General features: G+C 41.7%; 3 protein-coding genes across 3 annotated transcripts in view; 1 reads left to right on the top strand and 2 right to left on the bottom strand.

Moving 5' to 3' along the window:
* gfpt1 (glutamine--fructose-6-phosphate transaminase 1) overlaps positions 1-1640 on the bottom strand; it is a 31292-nt gene extending 29652 nt beyond the window's left edge. Inside the window, exon 1 of the mRNA XM_031305086.2 lies at positions 1503-1640. Within this exon, the coding sequence (XP_031160946.1) occupies positions 1503-1509 (7 nt within the window). The 5' untranslated portion in view covers positions 1510-1640. The remainder of the gene's footprint in view (positions 1-1502) is intronic.
* Positions 1641-3537: 1897 nt separating this feature from the next.
* On the bottom strand, positions 3538-10056 carry nfu1 (NFU1 iron-sulfur cluster scaffold homolog (S. cerevisiae)). Its single transcript, XM_031305138.2, has 8 exons — positions 9937-10056; positions 8204-8304; positions 7978-8113; positions 6314-6380; positions 6110-6227; positions 5944-6007; positions 5689-5863; positions 3538-3878 (listed from the first exon to the last, which is right to left on the bottom strand). Exons 1-8 carry the CDS (start codon positions 9993-9995, stop codon positions 3840-3842), a joined length of 759 nt encoding a protein of 252 aa, XP_031160998.1. The 5' UTR covers positions 9996-10056; the 3' UTR covers positions 3538-3839.
* Positions 10050-16695, top strand: c2h9orf78 (chromosome 2 C9orf78 homolog). Its single transcript, XM_035999089.1, has 9 exons — positions 10050-10249; positions 10729-10788; positions 10898-10949; positions 11042-11112; positions 11223-11306; positions 12176-12373; positions 13738-13874; positions 13977-14108; positions 16235-16695. Exons 1-9 carry the CDS (start codon positions 10173-10175, stop codon positions 16693-16695), a joined length of 1272 nt encoding a protein of 423 aa, XP_035854982.1. The 5' UTR covers positions 10050-10172.
* Positions 16696-18390: the final 1695 nt, after the last annotated feature.

Raw genomic sequence — 18390 nt, 5'->3', positions numbered from 1 at the left:
GATTATGGTACAATAACAAGTCATTCCTGCAGATATTTGCCATCCACACAGCCAGTGTAATCCTTATCCGGCAAATAACTCACACCGACGTGTCACCTTAATTAGCCAAAGGTGGGGCATGAAATACAGCCCTGTTACACAGCTAAGTGCAAATATAGCGCCTGAGGGCTGGCCGGTTCAACAGAGGATTCATTCAGAGCAGCGGGTGATGGAGGGAGGCAGTGAGGGGAAAATCCCCATGGTGCAGGGCATGCAGGAAGAAAAGAAAAATTACAAGGACAGCATTTTTTTGTTTTGATATACTAAGAATGACAACTAGTATCTGGCCTGGTTTACTCAGAGATTGTAGTGACAGTGATGGGAGACAGAGAGGCATCGGTTATCAGGGGTGAAAGAAGGAGACAGACACTGTGGGGGACAGTGGTGTACTCCTGCTAGTTTATTGTAGTAGTGGCCGGGTATACTACAATAGTCTCTCTGCATGTTCAAAAGCGTTTCTTCAGTTTGCAGTAACATTACTCGAACCGTATTTGCGAAAAATAAATAGCTAGATGAAGTGAAAGTTCTGTCACAAAACTATGTTGTTACGGGGTATACGTGCAGTTTAGTGTCCCAAATTATTTTCCAAAAACTGAGTGTCCCAAATGATGGTGGTTGGGGCTATAAAACACCTGTTAAACAGGTGGTTTAGCAGGTTCATAATTAAGGACATTGTATGGGGAATTTGGGACACTAAACTGCACGTATACCGTTGTAACGTATCATTGCATATTTTTAAGTGGGTATATGGAAATTCTGGAGCTTTCTTAGTGGGTATACGGCGTATACCTGTGTATCACGTAGACTGGGACACGGACTGATAGCAGCAAAGCATCCAAAACTACATTCCCCAAACGGATCATGAAGAAATTAACATTTCTGGGTACTTTCTCATAAGTTAGCTAGCTAGTGCGGTATGATCGACACACTTGTGTTGCATCCAACCAGTCGACACTACTTTCACTCTTTCATTTTTTAGCACAAATAGTATGTGGAAGACTCCAATTGAAACATAACAATGGCAATGTTAACTCTTAGCTAGTCCAAACGTTTAACGCTTGATAACAAACCAATGTGACAGAGGTTTAGTGAAAAATTACGCGATGGACGTAACGTTAACTTAACGTTAACGTCGTCGCAAACCACGTTAAGTAAAGCTGCGTTAGCAGGATGAAACATGTCATCGTTAGTCCCAGATATCGGCTTGCCGTCAGACACCGACAACTTAAAACACAGAGAGCATGTAGAGCAAAATTAAACTGTGCTTTAGCTATATTTTGCTAGCTAACAGCATCAGCAGCACTAGCTCATGTTCGATAACGCAGGTTAGCCACCCTAAGCTATTTTCAACTAAGGTTAGCTCATTTAGCCTAACCTAACGTTGCTGTTGCTGTTGTGGTAAATAAGGTATAAGACACGTTTCCCACTTAATAATATAAATGTAGGATTAATTCAGTACTCACCACACATGACTGCAGTTTGGATGCCAGTTACAGCTACTCTGGTAGCTGCCGGGGAACTCCTGTCAGTTAAAGCTTCGCCCCTTCTGTCTCCACACTGACTCAGAGCCAACCGCCTTCGATCATGGCGCCTTCTGATTGGTCGAGCGGTCTGTCAGTCAGGTTGCACCTACCGACGCCGGCAGACGCAGGCACTCCTGACGTGGCATCAGGATGCATTTCCGTGAGACACCCAGCACGTATGGGGCCATTATTGTAGCAAAACTATTTGCATAGGTGTGTGAAGGGTTTTGCAACTGTGTCTAAATCCGTGTGCGTGTAAATGTGTAAAATAATCCTTAACTGTGTACTGACATTTGTGAATGTGTACAAGAATGTGCAAATGTGTATTCAGAATTGGTGTGTGTGGAATCAGAGTCTGTAAATGTGTGATGTAATCTCCAAATCTGTGTTCAGAATTACAATTGTACTGACATTTGTAGATGTGTAGACAAAACTGTAAATGCACACAGATCTGTGCAGGCATAGACAAATCTGTAAATGTTGAGACAAAACTGTAAATGCATACAGATATTATTGGCTGAAAAGTTTTTACTCCAAGAGCTACTTACTTACAGATCTCTGCTACGGCAGAAGTGTAGCAAAAGTCACATGTAAAAAAGACATCTTAGAGGCCTGCTGAGTTATAACTGATGCCTTATCTGTATTTCCAGCTCTTGGAGCAAAATACTTTGACTTTTTAAGCCAATAATCTATGTACGTATTTACAGATTTGCCTACACACTTACAAATCCAAACACACTTGCAAATCTGAATACAAATTTGGAGATTTTTGTACACATTCACAAATCTCAGTACGCATTCAGATATTCTTTTACACCTTTACAGATCTGATTGCGCACACGGATTGAGATACAGTTGCACAAACTCTCCACACACATTTGCAAATAGTTTTGCTCCAATCATGGTCCCATACTGCAGATCCAGCAGTTGCTATTCAGCACCATAACATGTTAGATGACAAACACACTGAAAGCCTTCAGAGCACGGCCGCTGTAGCCAGGATTTTAGAAATATTAAGTCCAAAGTCTTCCAGCACAACCCACACACCATTATGAAAATTTGGACAAGTTATCAAGACAGTCTCATAAATGTGTATTTCAAAAATCACAACTCTTTATCTTGTACTTAACTTTTAAATTATATTTTCTGTTGATTTTATCTCTCTACTCTATTGTGTAAGTACTAGGTCAAAAGCAATCTCTACAATGTATTGCAATACTGCCGGAGAATACCAAATCCATTTTGTTTTAATAAAATCCAATACATTTGATCAAAGTTAAAGCTTTTAGAAAACATGTTGTGTGTCATCATTGGATATAAACGCCTCTTTGTGTCATCAAACCCCCCAAATTCCGAGAAATATAAGGTTGCATAATTTATATTACACCTGTGTCAGTAATCTCTCTAAAATTGCTCATCTGGTAGAGCGTGTGCCCACATACAGAGGTTTACTCCTCGACGCAGCAGCCGCTGGTTCGACTCCGACCTGCGGCCCTTTGCTGCATGTCATTCCCCCTTTCTCTCGCCTTTCATGTCTTCATCTGTCCAACAAAAAAAGGCCTAAAATGCCCCAAAAAAATAATCTTTAAATAAAAAAATTGCTAAAACAGCCACAAGTATTACATGTGTCACAACAGGCATCAAATGCAGTTCTTTGCATTTGTCAAAAGCAAGTCTAAGTAGAAAACTACTATATATATATATATATAGATAGATAGATAGAGAAAGAGAGAGAGAGAGAAAGAGAGGGAGAGAGAGAGAGAGAGAGAGAGAATAAAATAAAAATAGCTTTACCTGTTATTTTGTACTTTTGAACTGGCAGACATTAAAAAAGCATAATTAATATTAAGCACATACTATTCACTCCACACATACACAACAAAATACAGTTAAATGAGGAGGCACAACAGTGCTAAAATATTTCAACAAACTCTATTTATGTACATACAGTATATGTATTTAAAGCCTGTTTGAGGCTTTTTTGACTAGTAAGCGATTCAAAAGGTGTAACAATGTGAAATAGTAAATACAATTTCTTTCAGCTTGACAGTCATCAGTTCCTATGATTGGGCTCTTCCGTCCCACCTTTTGTTTTATATCATTGTTCAGAAAAATAACCACCAAAATCAATAATACCATCTGGATGAATGATGATGATGATGATGAGTTCCCTCACACAGCTATGATATACACATGCTCATTTTATTGCAACTATGGCTGCATTAAAGGAGGCGGTCTGGTGGAGGGAGGAATGTGTAAATGTGCTTTCAGTGCAGTTTAAACTTGAGCAGCGTCCTCCTCATCCTCATCCTTCACCTGTGGAAGAAATAACAAGTTCAGTTAACACCTTCAAGTAACACTTTTCCCACCGCATATTTTCTTCTATGTATTTGTGAAGAGTTTGGTTAACCTACAACTTTGTGTGTTAATTGTAGCTGGTAATTATGAGTAATGGCATGCAATGCATGCACCAATATAAAGTAATCAGAAAATAGAAAGATATTTAAAAATACAGTGGCTGTGTTCCGTTCCACGGTGTACATAAACAGTACTTCCTATTCCCTGCTCCCTGTTGTGAATAAATGTGATTCAAATAATTTACAGGGTGTACGGTGTCATTTCATCGAGGCACAATGATTTAAAGCGCAGATATACTTGCTTTTAAGTACGCGTTTGTGTATGTAAGATGGCTGCAACGCGTATCCTGCGTTCCTTTGGAGCGTAGGTTGTGCACGTCTTCAGAAATTAACGCTACGATGCAAATCAGCACATGGACGTGGGGGCAGTATACTATCTGACAGGGATGATCAGCAGCTGTTCCACACTCCAGCCAAGGGATATCAGAGAATGTCTAATAAGAGGAGAACTTCCACTCTCGGGAAAACTTCCAGCTTCTGAACTGGTTGCAGTTCCACTCTGGTTCCACATGAGGGCGCTCACAGGCAAGTGCAGAATGAATGGAGGTCTATGGAGCTATACCCCTGAAAATCCATAATATATAATATAATATAATTTTTTGTCTAGTAATTTGAATGTTGCATTCAAAAGGGGAGGCAAAGAAAATACACACTGTTGGGTGTTAGATTTTTTTAAAGTGGCTTTTTTTTGTTCTAAAAAGCCTTTTAAAATGTCAGTGACGTCATACATATATACAGCCAGAGATACTGCTTTACGACAAGCTCTGAGTCACTTCCTTTTTCTCTTGAGGCATCGACAACACAGCTGAAAGGTAAGGCTCTCCCTGTCAATACACGTGCTAGAAAGAGGTTTGGTTTGCTAATGTGCTAACCAAATGTGCTAACATAATGCTAATGTTTTAAAGACCACGCCTAAATGTACACACACACACACACACACACACACACACACACACACACACACACACACACACACACACACACACTTCAGATGCCATCAATCACTGACCAATCAGCATTCATTAGCAGAATGCTAGAGTGTTATGGGCAACAACGACTCAACCTGTAAGAAATCGAAAGGACATCAGTACTCGTTCATTTTTCGACCTATAATCCATGTTGAACTTGCAAAAACTGCAATCAAATCTGAGCCCACGATCACCCCCAGTGGAACTCTGGTGGAACTGCAACCAAATTCAGTACAATGGGGCTGAATAGGGAGTGAACAGGCTCTCCGTAGACAGGCTCTGGGAATATCTTCCGTTGTCCGCCAGGGATGATATGGCCCTGATCTGCCCCCTACTGGATATACGTTTAATCCTCCAGGTACACGCAAAGTACGAAGGCAAGTATGTGAACTATGCCGTTTGCGTCGCTGCCACTTGTCTACACGTACGCAAAGCTAGTATATCTGGGCCTTAATAGGTAATCTTGCTTGTGAACTTCTGGCAAAGTGATGAACCATTGCTTAGATCACAGTTCCCTTTGAACTGAGCATTTTTGCTCCCTACGGTTTGGAGTCATACTTAACATGGCTGAATACCCTGTGGCAGTCCACTTCGCAGGGAACTACAAGGCGATCAAAATGCACCCGGTGCTTAAACAACTTACAAAAATTACAACATAAAACAGCCGTTTTTTTTTTAAAGTCTTGGCCCCTCTAAAAATGTATGCATGTCTGCAACATATCCTCTGGTAGGAGAACAGACCTGCTCCACTGATTCAACTTCGGGGACGTAAAACTGCAGCATGTTTTGGATTCCACTCTTCAAAGTAACAATGGAACTGGGACAACTGGTGCAGGAGCCCTGCAGCTTCAGTTTAACGATGCCGTCAACAAAGCCCATATACACAACGTCACCTCCATCCTCCTGCACTGTTGGCCTGGGGGAAGAAGAGCATCAGCACGTGTGGAGAAAGGACAGAAAGCCATGGTATCAGAGTGCATCTTCACAAACAGCTACCTTATTCGGGTATCCAGCAGTTCTTTGATCATAGCGACTACTTCATCGTCATCATCCGATGGGGCTGAAAAGACACATGGAGATTCCTTAGCATTCACAAACACTTTGCCCCAAGTTCCTAAGTCTATTTCAATGTTTTGCGAGCACAGCTGGTTGAAATCCATACCTGTATCTTCACTAGGTGCGCTGTCCTCATTGACTACAGGAAGTCCAGAAGTGAAAAAGTCCATAATGGTAGCAAAAACATCGGGCTTGATTACTCTCCATTCCATATTGTCATCAGGCTTAAACGGAGACAGAAAGAAAAACAAGCTAGTCCGAGCAATGCCACCACAATGTGCTACACTATGAGGTTCATATCAAATGTTACCCTGGTTATGGTGATAAAGTCGGGGCCCAGGAAGACACTCTTGACTCCCTCAATCCTAAACAGCTGTCTGCAGACAAAACAGAACTTTACTGAGGTTTTGTTACATTTGGGACCAATTACAAAGTTAATTTGACACTTAAAACATTTGAATATATATATATATATATATATATATATATATATATATATATATATATATATATATATATTCACAAACTACACAAAGCTACACAAACCAAACCAATAATACATAATATACTTAAACAGAAAGAAAATTGTACATATACAGACACAGTATCTATGTAATATATCCATCATAATTCTAATTTAATGTATAATTTATTACAGCACATACAGTATGTCGGTTTACAACTGTTAACAATGTATGATTTCAAGTGCTCATATTATGCTTTTTGGCTTTTTCCCTTTCCTTTATTGTGATATATATATATATATATATATATATATATATATATATATATATATATATATATATATATATATATATATATATATATATAATTTTTTTTGTGTGCATGTTATAGGTTTACAAAGTGAAAAAGCCCAAAGTCCACCCCAAAGGGACTTACCATCTCCAACAGAAAACACTGTTCACAAACTGCTCCAAACAGCTCTATTGTAGTCCAGCCTTTACTTCAGAGACAAACGTGGTCACTTTGTAACACACGTTATAATGCTCGCCTAGCATGGCACGCCCTCATACTCTGCTTCTGACTGGCTAGTAGTCCTTACCTAGTTACTGTCAGGGCACGCCCTCATACTCTGCTTCTGACTGGCTAGTAGTCCTTACCTAGTTACTGTCAGGGCATGCCCTCATACTCTGCTTCTGACTGGCTAGTAGTCCTTACCTAGCTACTGTCAGGGCACGCCCTCATACTCTGCTTCTGACTGGCTAGTAGTCCTTACCTAGCTACTGTCAGGGCACGCCCTCATACTCTGCTTCTGACTGGCTAGTTGTCCTTACGCATGTGCGACTCCCAACAAAGAAGTAACAGCAGTGAGAGGTCTCACTCTGTAGCTAAAACAGAGAGCTCAACACACAGGGTGAAAAGAGGAGCTGCAGCAATGTGCAGTACAACAAAAATATGGTGGTTTGAAAATGAGCATAATATGAGCACTTTAAAGCTCAATTAAATGCAAAAGCTCAAACAAGCAACATCAGTAACAGAATCTAAATAGTGCTTTTTTTTTTTTTTTTTTTTTTTTTTAACACATTTATAGGAATTGGACTGGACAGATAAGCTTTTGAGGACAGTGTCTGCAGACTCAAGGACAACCCGAGGAGCACACAGATGTCTTATTGCCATTTCGTATTTTGTGAATACAGATGCTGCTTTGCTTCTCACGCAACTGGTCCCGCAGGTGAAGACATCTTCACAGGTTACTTACCAAACACAGGTGAAATTAAAAATAAAAAAGGGATGCATTCCATTTGGAGGTAAAATGCTGGAACACAGCCAACATCAATATTATTATTTACCAATACTATTTACTAATAATACTAACAATTTCCCTGATGCTATTTTTTTCTATCTATTATTTAAACCTGTTCTTTTCCTGCCAAGCTGTATCAAAATGCCTGCTGTTAAATCGATGTTTCACTCTCTCCGTTCAGTAACCTTGTATTTAGGAAGTCAACATACCTGGCTAAGGGTGAGCAGTGCGCGTCACGAGGGCTGGCAAAATCCATAGTCCCTGATTCAAGAACTGTACAACCGGGCAGAAACTTTAGGCTGTTTGGATTCGGTGTGTCCTGCGTCTGCACAAACATGGTCCTGCCTGGAAGGAGACAAAACACAAAGAACAAGAATGTCATTATGTAGTGTTTTTCAAGTTAGACAGCCACAAGGATACTGCAGGAATACAAACCAGGAATAACCCAATGGGGGTTTTGTGGCCATCTGTTTGGGACCGCTGTGTTATGTGAAGGCCAGTGAAATCGGGCGCTCTGATATCCACTGACTGCAAGACTGAGACAACACAAGAGATAGATTCAAAAGGTTACTACAGCGAAAATCACACTTCATTAACAAGTTTATGCTGCTTTTGTGCAAAGTGACAATACAACACTAGGGCCGCACAATATATCTTTTCTTTTTTTTTTAAGATTATTCTTTGGGGCATTTCAGGGCCTTTATTTTCATAGGACAGATGAAGACATGAAAGGGGAGAGAGAGGGGGAATGACATGCAGCAAAGGGCCGCAGGTCGGAGTCAAACCCGCAGCCGCTGCGTTGAGGAGTAAACCTCTATATATGGGCGTCCGCTCTACCAGGTGAGCTACCCAGGCGCCCAATATATCGTTTTTTTTAATCATCATCGCGATATCACCTGGCACAATAAACACATCGTGAAAAGCTGCGACATATCGCGAAAGACACTCAGAGATTTTTTTTGTGTAAATTTGAATAAAATATCAGTAGAAAACTGCACTTTAAAATGTTACTGTCATTCTTTTTTAGTGGTGCCTTTTGTATTCAGATCAATGTTCAGTATGTTCAATAAAAGAATGTTGGAAATTATTTCCTTACATTTGTTTTAGCAATTTGTTGTATGTTAGCAGAATACTGAGGGTAGCAGAGAAGCAGAACTGAGTACATTGTAATATCTCTTTATTTATCGCAAATAATATCGTTATCGTGATATTCAACAACAATGTCGAATATTGCATATTTTCCCCCTATCGTCCAGCCCTATACAACACGTAATTCCTTTGTAGTAGAAGTGATCTAAACGGTTAGGGCAATAAGTAAACTAGCCCTGCAATGGCTCATGCAGCAGATATTATGTTCTTTAGTCATCATTTGTCTTGTCCCTGCCAAGGAGAATGCACATTATGTGTCTGTATTTGACCTAATTAAATTTATATAGATTTGATTTTATTCTATAGCACCTTTATCTGGCAAAATACAGCCTGATTATTAGTCGACTAATCAGCAACTAATCAATTACTCAGCTAACGACAGAAAAAGCCAACTATTTTGATAGTCATTTTTCAAATATGGAGGTTTCCTGCTCTTCTCTGCTTAATGTCATATTAAACTCAATATCTTTGGGTTTTGGACTGACAAAACAAGACATTTAAAGACGTCACCTTGGACTTTGAGAAACTGGGATGGACATTTTTCACTATTTTCTAAATTTACTAAAGGATTATTAATCAATGAATCGAGAAAATAATCGGCAGATTAATCGATAATGAAATGCATCATTAGTTGCAGCCCTACTTGCTATTAACTAACAGTCCCTAAGTAACTGAACAGACTTTTAGCTGAAATAACACGTACTGAAAAGGCCACAACTCCATTTTGACTCGTGTAGGATACCTAATGTTGTTGGACTTGTGAAGAAGTATGACATTAATGAGTCGCTTTAGTTGAACAGTACTTTGAAAACTGACTCTAAAGTAACGTTAAACAATAAAAGACCCGCTAATCATGCTGCTCTGACAATAATCCTTCTGCGTCACTTTGCAGCTTAGCTAGCCGCTAATAGTTAACGTCAGACGACGTCTGATAACTGAGGCCGATGCATTTGTACAAGCATTAACAAAAGCAAAAGGAGACGACATCGAACTCACAACGGACAAACGGGAAAACTTACGGACGCGAAAGCCTTGCTGAAATACCCAGCAACCTGCCGACCTGCATGTAAGTCGCCATGTTTGTTATGGTTAACTAAAAAAAAACACCGGAAAGAAACGGAAATGGTATCATATTTGCGGAAGTAACGTAATATTATTGTACGTTCGCTATAGTTTACCCCGCAGAATCCAACCGTCTGCTATCGTCAAGCGCAATTTTGCGAAAGCTCAGAAATAATATTAAACTGCTTTAAAAATGCCGTGTGGCAAAAACTTTAGGCGGAGAAGGGACTCGTCGGACGTGGAGGAGGACGAGACAACTAATGAAGTCAGGTAAAATACTTTATTGAGACTCTACAACATGAACAAAAATACTAGCTAGCTACATTAACGTGATGCTAGCTAACGTTAACGTAGCGTTAGCCAACTGGCCATCAGATAAAAACAAGTAAAAAACGATAGCTACATATTTAATAAAATACAGCGTGTCTTTGGTTTTAGTTGTATTGTCTTTCGTAGCTAATGCAATTTAACGACGCTGAAGTTAGCTTCAGTGAAAATGCCAACAAGGTACATGTCACTGTTTTTTCACAGCAAGACCACATTGGACCAGGTCTGGATAAAAAAAAAAACACACTAACGTTATAAGTTACCTAAACTTGTCAAACTAGGACTACATTATCCCAAAGAGGCTAAAGATTCTTTAAAACACTTTCAGATTTGTGAAAGTTTAAATCTAGTTGTTGCAAAATGCAATAAAAAGGAGATTTAACAGATTTGTTACGTAATGTTTGTGTTTATTTCTATTCTAGATCCAAGCTATCAGAGGCCAAAGAGCTTCAGAGTTTGCGGAAACGACAGACCGGAGTCAGGTAACGTGAACGCAACAGTTCTCAAACTATGAACACGTTTCAAAAGGCAGCGTCTAATGACGTATAATAACACATATGAGATAATATATTCATATTTCCTTTTGTTTAGTGTGACCGCCCTGTTGGTCGGGGAGAAACAGCCACACGACGCTGAAGCTGATGCAAGTGACCTTATTTATTTATTTTATTTGTTTGGATTAACCAGAATATGTGTGTGTTTTTACATCGTTACTAAAATAAACATCTCTCACAGAATGACCCGTTCAAACTGAAGACTGGAGGAGTTGTAGACATGAAGAAAATCAAAGACAGGAATAGGGACATGTAAGGACATCTGTGACTGTTTCAATAATTCCGACACCGTGTAATTAACATATTGTGATTGTCATTATTACATATGACACTGATTTGACTCAAGATGACTTTTGTTCCAGGGGCAGGACAGAAGAGGAGACAGACCTGAACCTGGGCACCTCTTTTTCCGCTGAAACTAACAGAAGAGACGAGGATGCGGACATGTACGGCAGCTCCACACACACACACACACACACACACACACACACACACACACACACACACACATATACACACTTGTGACATACACAGGCACAACCTCGCTCTCCTTGGTATTCAGAAAGTCGTGACTGAAGTCCAGTGGGAACACACCGGTCAGATTAGAGTTAGGGGGAACGGATTCATCCCGATCCCCACCTAGGGCTGCCCGATTATGGAAAAAAAATCATATCACAATTATTTTGGTCAATATTGAAATCACGATTTTGTAACACAATTACTCATTGACTTTTAGAAAGATGTTGCATTTATTAAACAACAAAACACAGAAAACAAGTCAACAGGTAAAACACCTTGAACTGTGACATTTCCCTTCATACTTTTCCTGTTGAACTTTTTGAATTCCCCTTAAAATAAATGATTTAAAAAGTAAGTTCAGATGTTACAATAGTATTAAATGATAAACACAAACTGTTGTAGTGCACGTTCAGTCTTTTGAAAACAAGTCATAAATAAAATACCAATAAAAGAAAAACAAAATAATTGTTGTTCTCGATTAAAATGTTTTTGTGATCGTTAGAAGCCAAAATCAAAATGTGATTCATTTCACAGCCCTAACAGAGTTCATATTACTTCAGTTCATAGTAGAGTATATTTACATTTTAGGCAGCAAGATCAACAACATATTTATTTGGATTGGTTGGTATTTTATTTTGAAAGATGAATGAATTGAATGAAAATCTAAAATCACATCAAATACAAACGGCCCAAACATTTAGGACACAATCTGGATGGATTAGATACTCGCACACAGTTGCTTCATAGAAACATTTTAAAACCCTTAATACCTTTTTTAATAAATCTACCCCCACAGGATGAAATATATCGAGACCGAGCTGAAAAAGAAGAAGGGATTGGTGGAAGCGGAGGAACAGAAAGTGAAGGTAAAGAATGCAGAGGACCACCTGTACGAGCTGCCTGAGAGCATCCGCGTCAACTCTGCCAAGAAGACGGAGGAGATGTTGTCCAATCAGATGCTCAGCGGGATCCCTGAAGTCGATCTTGGCATCGAGTACGTATAGAAGAGTCTCAGAACCATCCTTTAGATTGACTGTTTTAGAATCTTCATGAGTTGTCTTTTATCTTTAAGGCTACATTAACATTGCTAGGTTTTGGGTTTTTTAGCCAAAAGCGGCTCTCCGTGCACACACGTTTTTAGCTCCAGTAGAAGAACTAATCTCCGTTTGACACGGCCCAAACCGCACATCTCATCAACATTCTCGTACACTGAGCATAAACAGGAGGATATAGGTAGGTATACTCCGCCCGTTGCTGGTAGTGGCCGTGGTAACGTTAGTAGCTTATGGCGTTTTTCCATTACATGGTACCTACTCGGCCGCGGTGGCCCATCCTCCATTTTTTTGCAGATTTAGTACCGCCTCATGCCTTAGGCGAGCGTGGCTGGTCGTCATAGCGACGCCGCAGGAAACTGCCGTGACCTACCTAACGCGGCACACACACAGAACGTCGAAGGTGTGTTGTTTTTGACTCTCGGCATGTGGCTGTTTGCCAGAAGAAAAATGTTTGCTAAACTATTTGATAATGGCGGGTTTGTTCAGGACACCCCCCGTCTGTCGCTAGCAATGATGACGCAGTGATTAGTGACGATTCTCTCCGACCAATCAGTAGTCAGGTGCAGGTTTTACCGTCACTTTTTGGTATCGCCTCAGCTCGCTTGGGACCTCGACGGAGGCGATACTAAAAAAAAGTACCTGTCAGCAGGTACCAGGGACTTTTTTTCATAATGGAAAACCAAAAAAGGCGAGTAGAGTCGAGCAGGTACCATGTGATGGAAAAAACGCCATTAGTCTCAGAGAACGAGACGCAATGACCCAATCAGGCTGTGAAACGTCAGTCTCGGTGTTGCCAAAGGTCTCCGTTTGCGTCCGCTGAGACGCCAACACAACCCCGCAGATTCCAAACCAAATCAATTGTTATTGTATATTTTTTGTAAATTCTATTGTATTGTTATACTGTATACTTAACGGTATTTCTTTTATATTTCTTACTGTCCTTTCTGTTTTTATTCTTTATATGGTGAGTGAGTGTTGTACTTTGCTCTCAAAGATTAACCAGAGTCAAATTCCTTGTTTGTTTACGCAAACCTGGCCAATAAAGCTGATTCTGATTCTGAACAGGGTGAAACACAGAAGTGTTTTCAAACGTCTCCGGTTTAGGAGCTCTGAAACGCCAGAGCGGTGTGAATGCGAGGTGTAAACGCAGCCAAAGATATTGGTTTCTAAACCGAAACGTAGCGATGTAAATGTAGCCTTAATATGCTAGAAAGACATTCTGCATTGAGACAGGTCAGCGACTCGCTGACAGAAAGGACACAGCTCTGTTACTGATGGCCTCTATCTCTGCTATCTCTCCCAGTGCAAAGATAAAGAACATTATCCAGACAGAGGATGCGAAAGCCAGACTCCTGGCAGAACAAAGGAACAAGAAAAAAGACAACGGCACATCTTTTGTACCCACAAACATCGCCGTCAACTACGTTCAACACAACCGCTGTGAGTGCTGTCGATCTGTAAACACTGGGGGCTCAAATAGTGACAGGACCCCCGATAGGTAATGAGAGGTTGGTTAAACAATATGTCCATGTCTTTTCTCAGTCTATCATGAGGACGTGAACGCACCGCAGAGGCACCAGAGACACAGAGAGGAGCCTAAAGCGAGGCCGCTGCGTGTGGGAGACACAGAGAAACCAGGTCCAGAGGGTAAGAGGTTTAAAAAAATGTGGATCAGTGTTTCCCAAAGAGCCCAAGACGACGTCCTCAAATGTCTTGTTTTTGTCCACAACTCAAAGATATTCAGTTTACTGTCCCATAGGAGAGAAGAAGCTAGAATATTCACATTTCACTTCACTGGTCTCACGATTCAGTTTGATTACCATTATCCTGTCAACGATTCGAATGGATTCGATATCACGATGCATCACCTCCTCAATATTATTATATATTGCTACACGTGGTTTTCATCGACAAATTCAAGCAGTCAGATATATATGATCTCCCCTTTTTATTGTGTCTGCTCTTAAAAAAAGACACTTCCTGAATGTAGCGGAGTCTGAACACCGCAGACAAAAGGCAGAAACAAAATAAAGCAGCGACCGGAAAATCAACAACTAACATCAGTAGGCCGTAGCCTGACGCGCACCTCTCGAAAAATGTAACTACAGGTTGCGGCGACGCACACCGCTATGTAATTTCACAATGTCTTCCAAAAACAAAGTCTATGTTCCTGTTGCGATCGGTTTTAATTTCTATGCGTATGTTTTGATGTAATTTTTAGACAAAGGTATATAATGTATCGTATTGTATCTGATGCTAGTCACGTCTCCAAAGTCACCTTTCACATTCACCACACACAACAGCAGCGGTGAGTAGCTGTCGCGACCGCTTGATACTGAATAATGTCGGTGTATACAAAGAGGTTATATACTCCAGCATTTAAATCACAAGGATAGGTAGATGGTCTCTGGAGAGCGTCCACCATTCGGAGGGTTTTAATCCTAACATGTAAGCCAGCGGGGATAGGTTCGTATTTTGTAAAGACCGTCGCTTGAACCCTCGATAGGTTCGCCGTCGTAGTCTTCTAATTTGTATACGGGGGTGTGTACGAGGGATACGATCCGTCACTGTAAAGACTTCGTCCGTAAAACTCTGTTCATATTTTTATCAAACACGCCTCTCACCTTGGATAAACGTACCAGATCCCCTTCTTAAACGTCATCTTTATTTTACTCCTGTGACGCGAGGAGAAGGTGCCGTACAGGTTGCGAAACACCTGATCGGCGTTCTCGGATGTGACATCCATGGTGTCATTTTATAGAGCTGTGATAACTGTTATTATAACTATCTACCAGGTTGGTAAGACGTCCAAGTAACGTCTGGTGTTGCGAGCCGTAAAATATTTAAACATGCGAGATTTCAGGGTACGGTTATATCTCTCGATGACCGATGCCTTAAGTCACTGGCGTTCTAAATGATGGATACATATTTCTTCATGAGAGCCTCAAATTTCTTGTGGAAAAATTCTTTGCCGCGTCAGTTTGTAGCTTGGGGTATTAAGCTCTCGAAAACACTGATTTCAAACGCTTTACGACCTCAGCTGCCGTCTTCCTCTTCAAGGGGCGCACCATATGCTTTTTAGAAAATACGTCTATAACGGTCAGTAAATAATTAAATCCGTCATATGTGCAGCCAAGGCTTGCATGTCGCATAGGTCGGCTTGAATGATTTAAAGGTTTTGTAACAAACACTCTATTTATCTTAAACATGTACTCGCGCGGTTATGCCAATGTATAGGCATCTGCGTCAGATAAAAATCTTTACTTCCCAGAACACGGACTTTGTCACCGTGTCAGTCCTGGACACCCTGCTGAGCGCTGTACGCCTCCAAAAGCTACGCGGATGCTGATTGTAATAGATGTTGTCCGCCACTGTTCTCCGACAGCCTTTCCTCTGAAACCTCTAGTCTAAGACGTACGTACCGCTATGAAGGACTCTTATTCATTTTATTTTTAGTTTATTCTATTATTCTTTTTCCACAAGATGGGACAAAATCCACTTCTAAAACAGGTTATATATAAAAAGTAGAAATCACTCGTTTAAAAAACCTTGTTTTTTCTGTTGCACAAGGAAATACAATTCTTATACAACAGGTGAATCATACAGGATGATATATATGAGAAAATGTAGATCTTTGTGTCTTTTATGCTTTTTGTTTTCTTCATAAGCAGGGACACATGTTTACACTTTACGCACCCTTGGAACGCTCTGTGACAGCGACAGTGAGAGAATTTCACAGACTCTTGACCAATCAATTATCATAATGTCCGTGATGTCAAGATTTTCTGTGGTAATTTCAGTTCGTGGAGTAGCGTATCTCGCGGATCTACGACGGACTCTGAAATCCTCTGTTCGATGTGCGGGCAAGCACAGACTGCTGATAGAGGGAATAAAGCTGTGGTGTGATGAGTCTTCTCATACAGCGGTCGGTAAAAGCGGCGCTCGTAAAAGCGTCCTCACGTACTTCCAGACATGTCGTGCTGCGTTTGCCGCTGGTGGTAGGATGATCGGAACAGTACACGCCATAGCCCTCAGAGCGTCTGTCGTCGTGAATAATGAGATGGAGGAAGCTGAAAAACGCCGATTTGATGGTATCGAGTTTATGAGAGAAGACTTCCTTATAAAATCCGTCTACTCATCTCTCCTGGCCAGGAGGAGGAGGCTCGCTTCTCCTGAGCATTTGGAGACTGTCTGGACTCCCCTCCTGATAGCCGTCCTCGCCTGCGTGCATACGGGATTTCCGACTCCACTCATCTTCTGACGAACCAGGGTTCGTCTGCGTCTCCTCCTCCGCCTCCTACTATCATCCTCCTCGCTGATGAATCAGGATTCCCTCATCCGGAGTGTTAGTCAGAGACTGTCCCGGCCTCATTAGTGTCGTCAGAGTGACCTCATCTCATAGAGTCACACACCCCAGTGTAGTCCTGAGTCGCTGTCTCGGACGAGGAGGCGTTTTGGACACACAGGTTTTGACCGTCCGCTTGAGGAGGCGAAGAAGAGTCCCCGCGGGTGGTAAGGGCCGCATCCATAGGGTGGGTAGGAGATCTCTTGCTGATGTGTTGTGGTGTTGATGAGCCGGCATCGTTGCGATTTCTTCTCGTTCGCGTGAACACCTTGGTCAGTTCTGTGTCGCTGCTGCGGACTGCTCAGGTCTTTATAGTATCGTAGGGGGTGGTTAGGCAAAATTGGAAGGAAGTGACGTGGGGCAGGAAAGTCTGGAAAGGAGTGGGTGGGAAAGTCCGGAAAGGAGGCGTGGTTACAAACAAAAGTTCAAAGTTTAGAGATTTTTTCACAACCAGGTATATTTTTCCATCGCGCGGCTAAGGAAGAGATGGTATACATCAATCTGCATATACGGTCGCCCATCCAGCGCTGGTGAGGACTAGCACGGTCGGATACAATATAACACCGCAGAGTCTGGATAATCTTTGCAACAAAACACACAGCGCAGGCTACTTTCCTCCCACTCCGTACCTTCCCCTGGCCCTCTTTTCATCCGAATCCTGGATAGCAGACGCCTGAGAACATCGGCCTGAGGTGTGGTACACAGACGGCCGTGCAGCCAAAGACGATGTGCTATACTTAGCCAAGTCGCATCGCTGGGTGAGTGCCGAGGTAGGAGACTCCGCATCGGTATCTCATTCATCATTGCACAAATGTGTACTATCCGTCTCTCTCCTACATTCTACCAAAACCGTTTGAGTCTCCTTGATATCGGGTCGCTCCAGCCACACCCTATACTTCGTGGCGTTACTCTCGAGAAGTACCAAAATAGTAGCACCGTCTTCATCACAACCCAGTCAGCAAAGGTCATTTTCACCATGACGGTTTCATTCGAGGTGAGTAATTCCCCCTCTGCAGCAGATGAGCCAGCGAGTTCACTATTCGTACTTGAAGACGCATAGCCCCAGTCTCCATCACTACCACTCGTCTGTAGAGACCATTCTCGTATTGCAGAGATTCAGTCGGGGGCAACTGGCTACGACACAGATACAAAGTGCAGTCTCTTGGAGCTCCGGAGTGCGAGAAGAGCGTCTGGAACATGCGTTAGCGGAGTCTCGCAGATCAGTGAGGAAGACCACCTGCTGAGCACATCTCCTTGATACGGACTCAGTGGAGAGCCAACTTCTGTCATCAGCCATCTCGGACAGCAGCGCTCATGGATGTTACAGTCATGCGTGAGTAGAATGAACAGGACGTCTTCTATGTTTAGACCAGACAAAGACCCCCTTTGTATCCTTGAACCTCGACTGGTTGATCCACCCTCTTCCTCACTGGTCATTTAAAAAATGCAATTCCCGTATCACGCCATTGGTCATGTAACAACACGCACTCCTGCGCGATGCATAATATGCAGTTTCCGGACTCCGCCTCGGTAATATCGTCTGAGACACCACCTCTCTTCTGGAAGGTTCTGGAAGGATTGCGTCAGAAACCCTGGTGAACATCAATCAAA

Source organism: Sander lucioperca, chromosome 2 (genome assembly GCF_008315115.2).
Source record: "Sander lucioperca isolate FBNREF2018 chromosome 2, SLUC_FBN_1.2, whole genome shotgun sequence".
Taxonomy (NCBI): domain Eukaryota; kingdom Metazoa; phylum Chordata; class Actinopteri; order Perciformes; family Percidae; genus Sander; species Sander lucioperca.
The sequence above is the reverse complement of the archived record's forward strand: the minus strand, read 5'-3'. Positions and strand labels throughout refer to the sequence as shown.

Coding starts and splice junctions, on each gene's coding strand:
- nfu1 (XM_031305138.2), bottom strand. CDS start 9,995: ATGGCGACTTACATGCAGGTCGGCAGGTTGCTGGGTATTTCAGCAAGG. Junction 6,381..7,977: donor CACTGCTCACCCTTAGCCAG/GTATGTTGACTT, acceptor TTTTGTCTGCAG/ACAGCTGTTTAGGATTGAGG. Junction 6,228..6,313: donor ACTTTATCACCATAACCAGG/GTAACATTTGAT, acceptor TCTCCGTTTAAG/CCTGATGACAATATGGAATG.
- c2h9orf78 (XM_035999089.1), top strand. CDS start 10,173: ATGCCGTGTGGCAAAAACTTTAGGCGGAGAAGGGACTCGTCGGACGTG. Junction 10,789..10,897: donor AAACGACAGACCGGAGTCAG/GTAACGTGAACG, acceptor CCTTTTGTTTAG/TGTGACCGCCCTGTTGGTCG. Junction 14,109..16,234: donor GTTTAAAAAAATGTGGATCA/GTGTTTCCCAAA, acceptor TGGTAATTTCAG/TTCGTGGAGTAGCGTATCTC.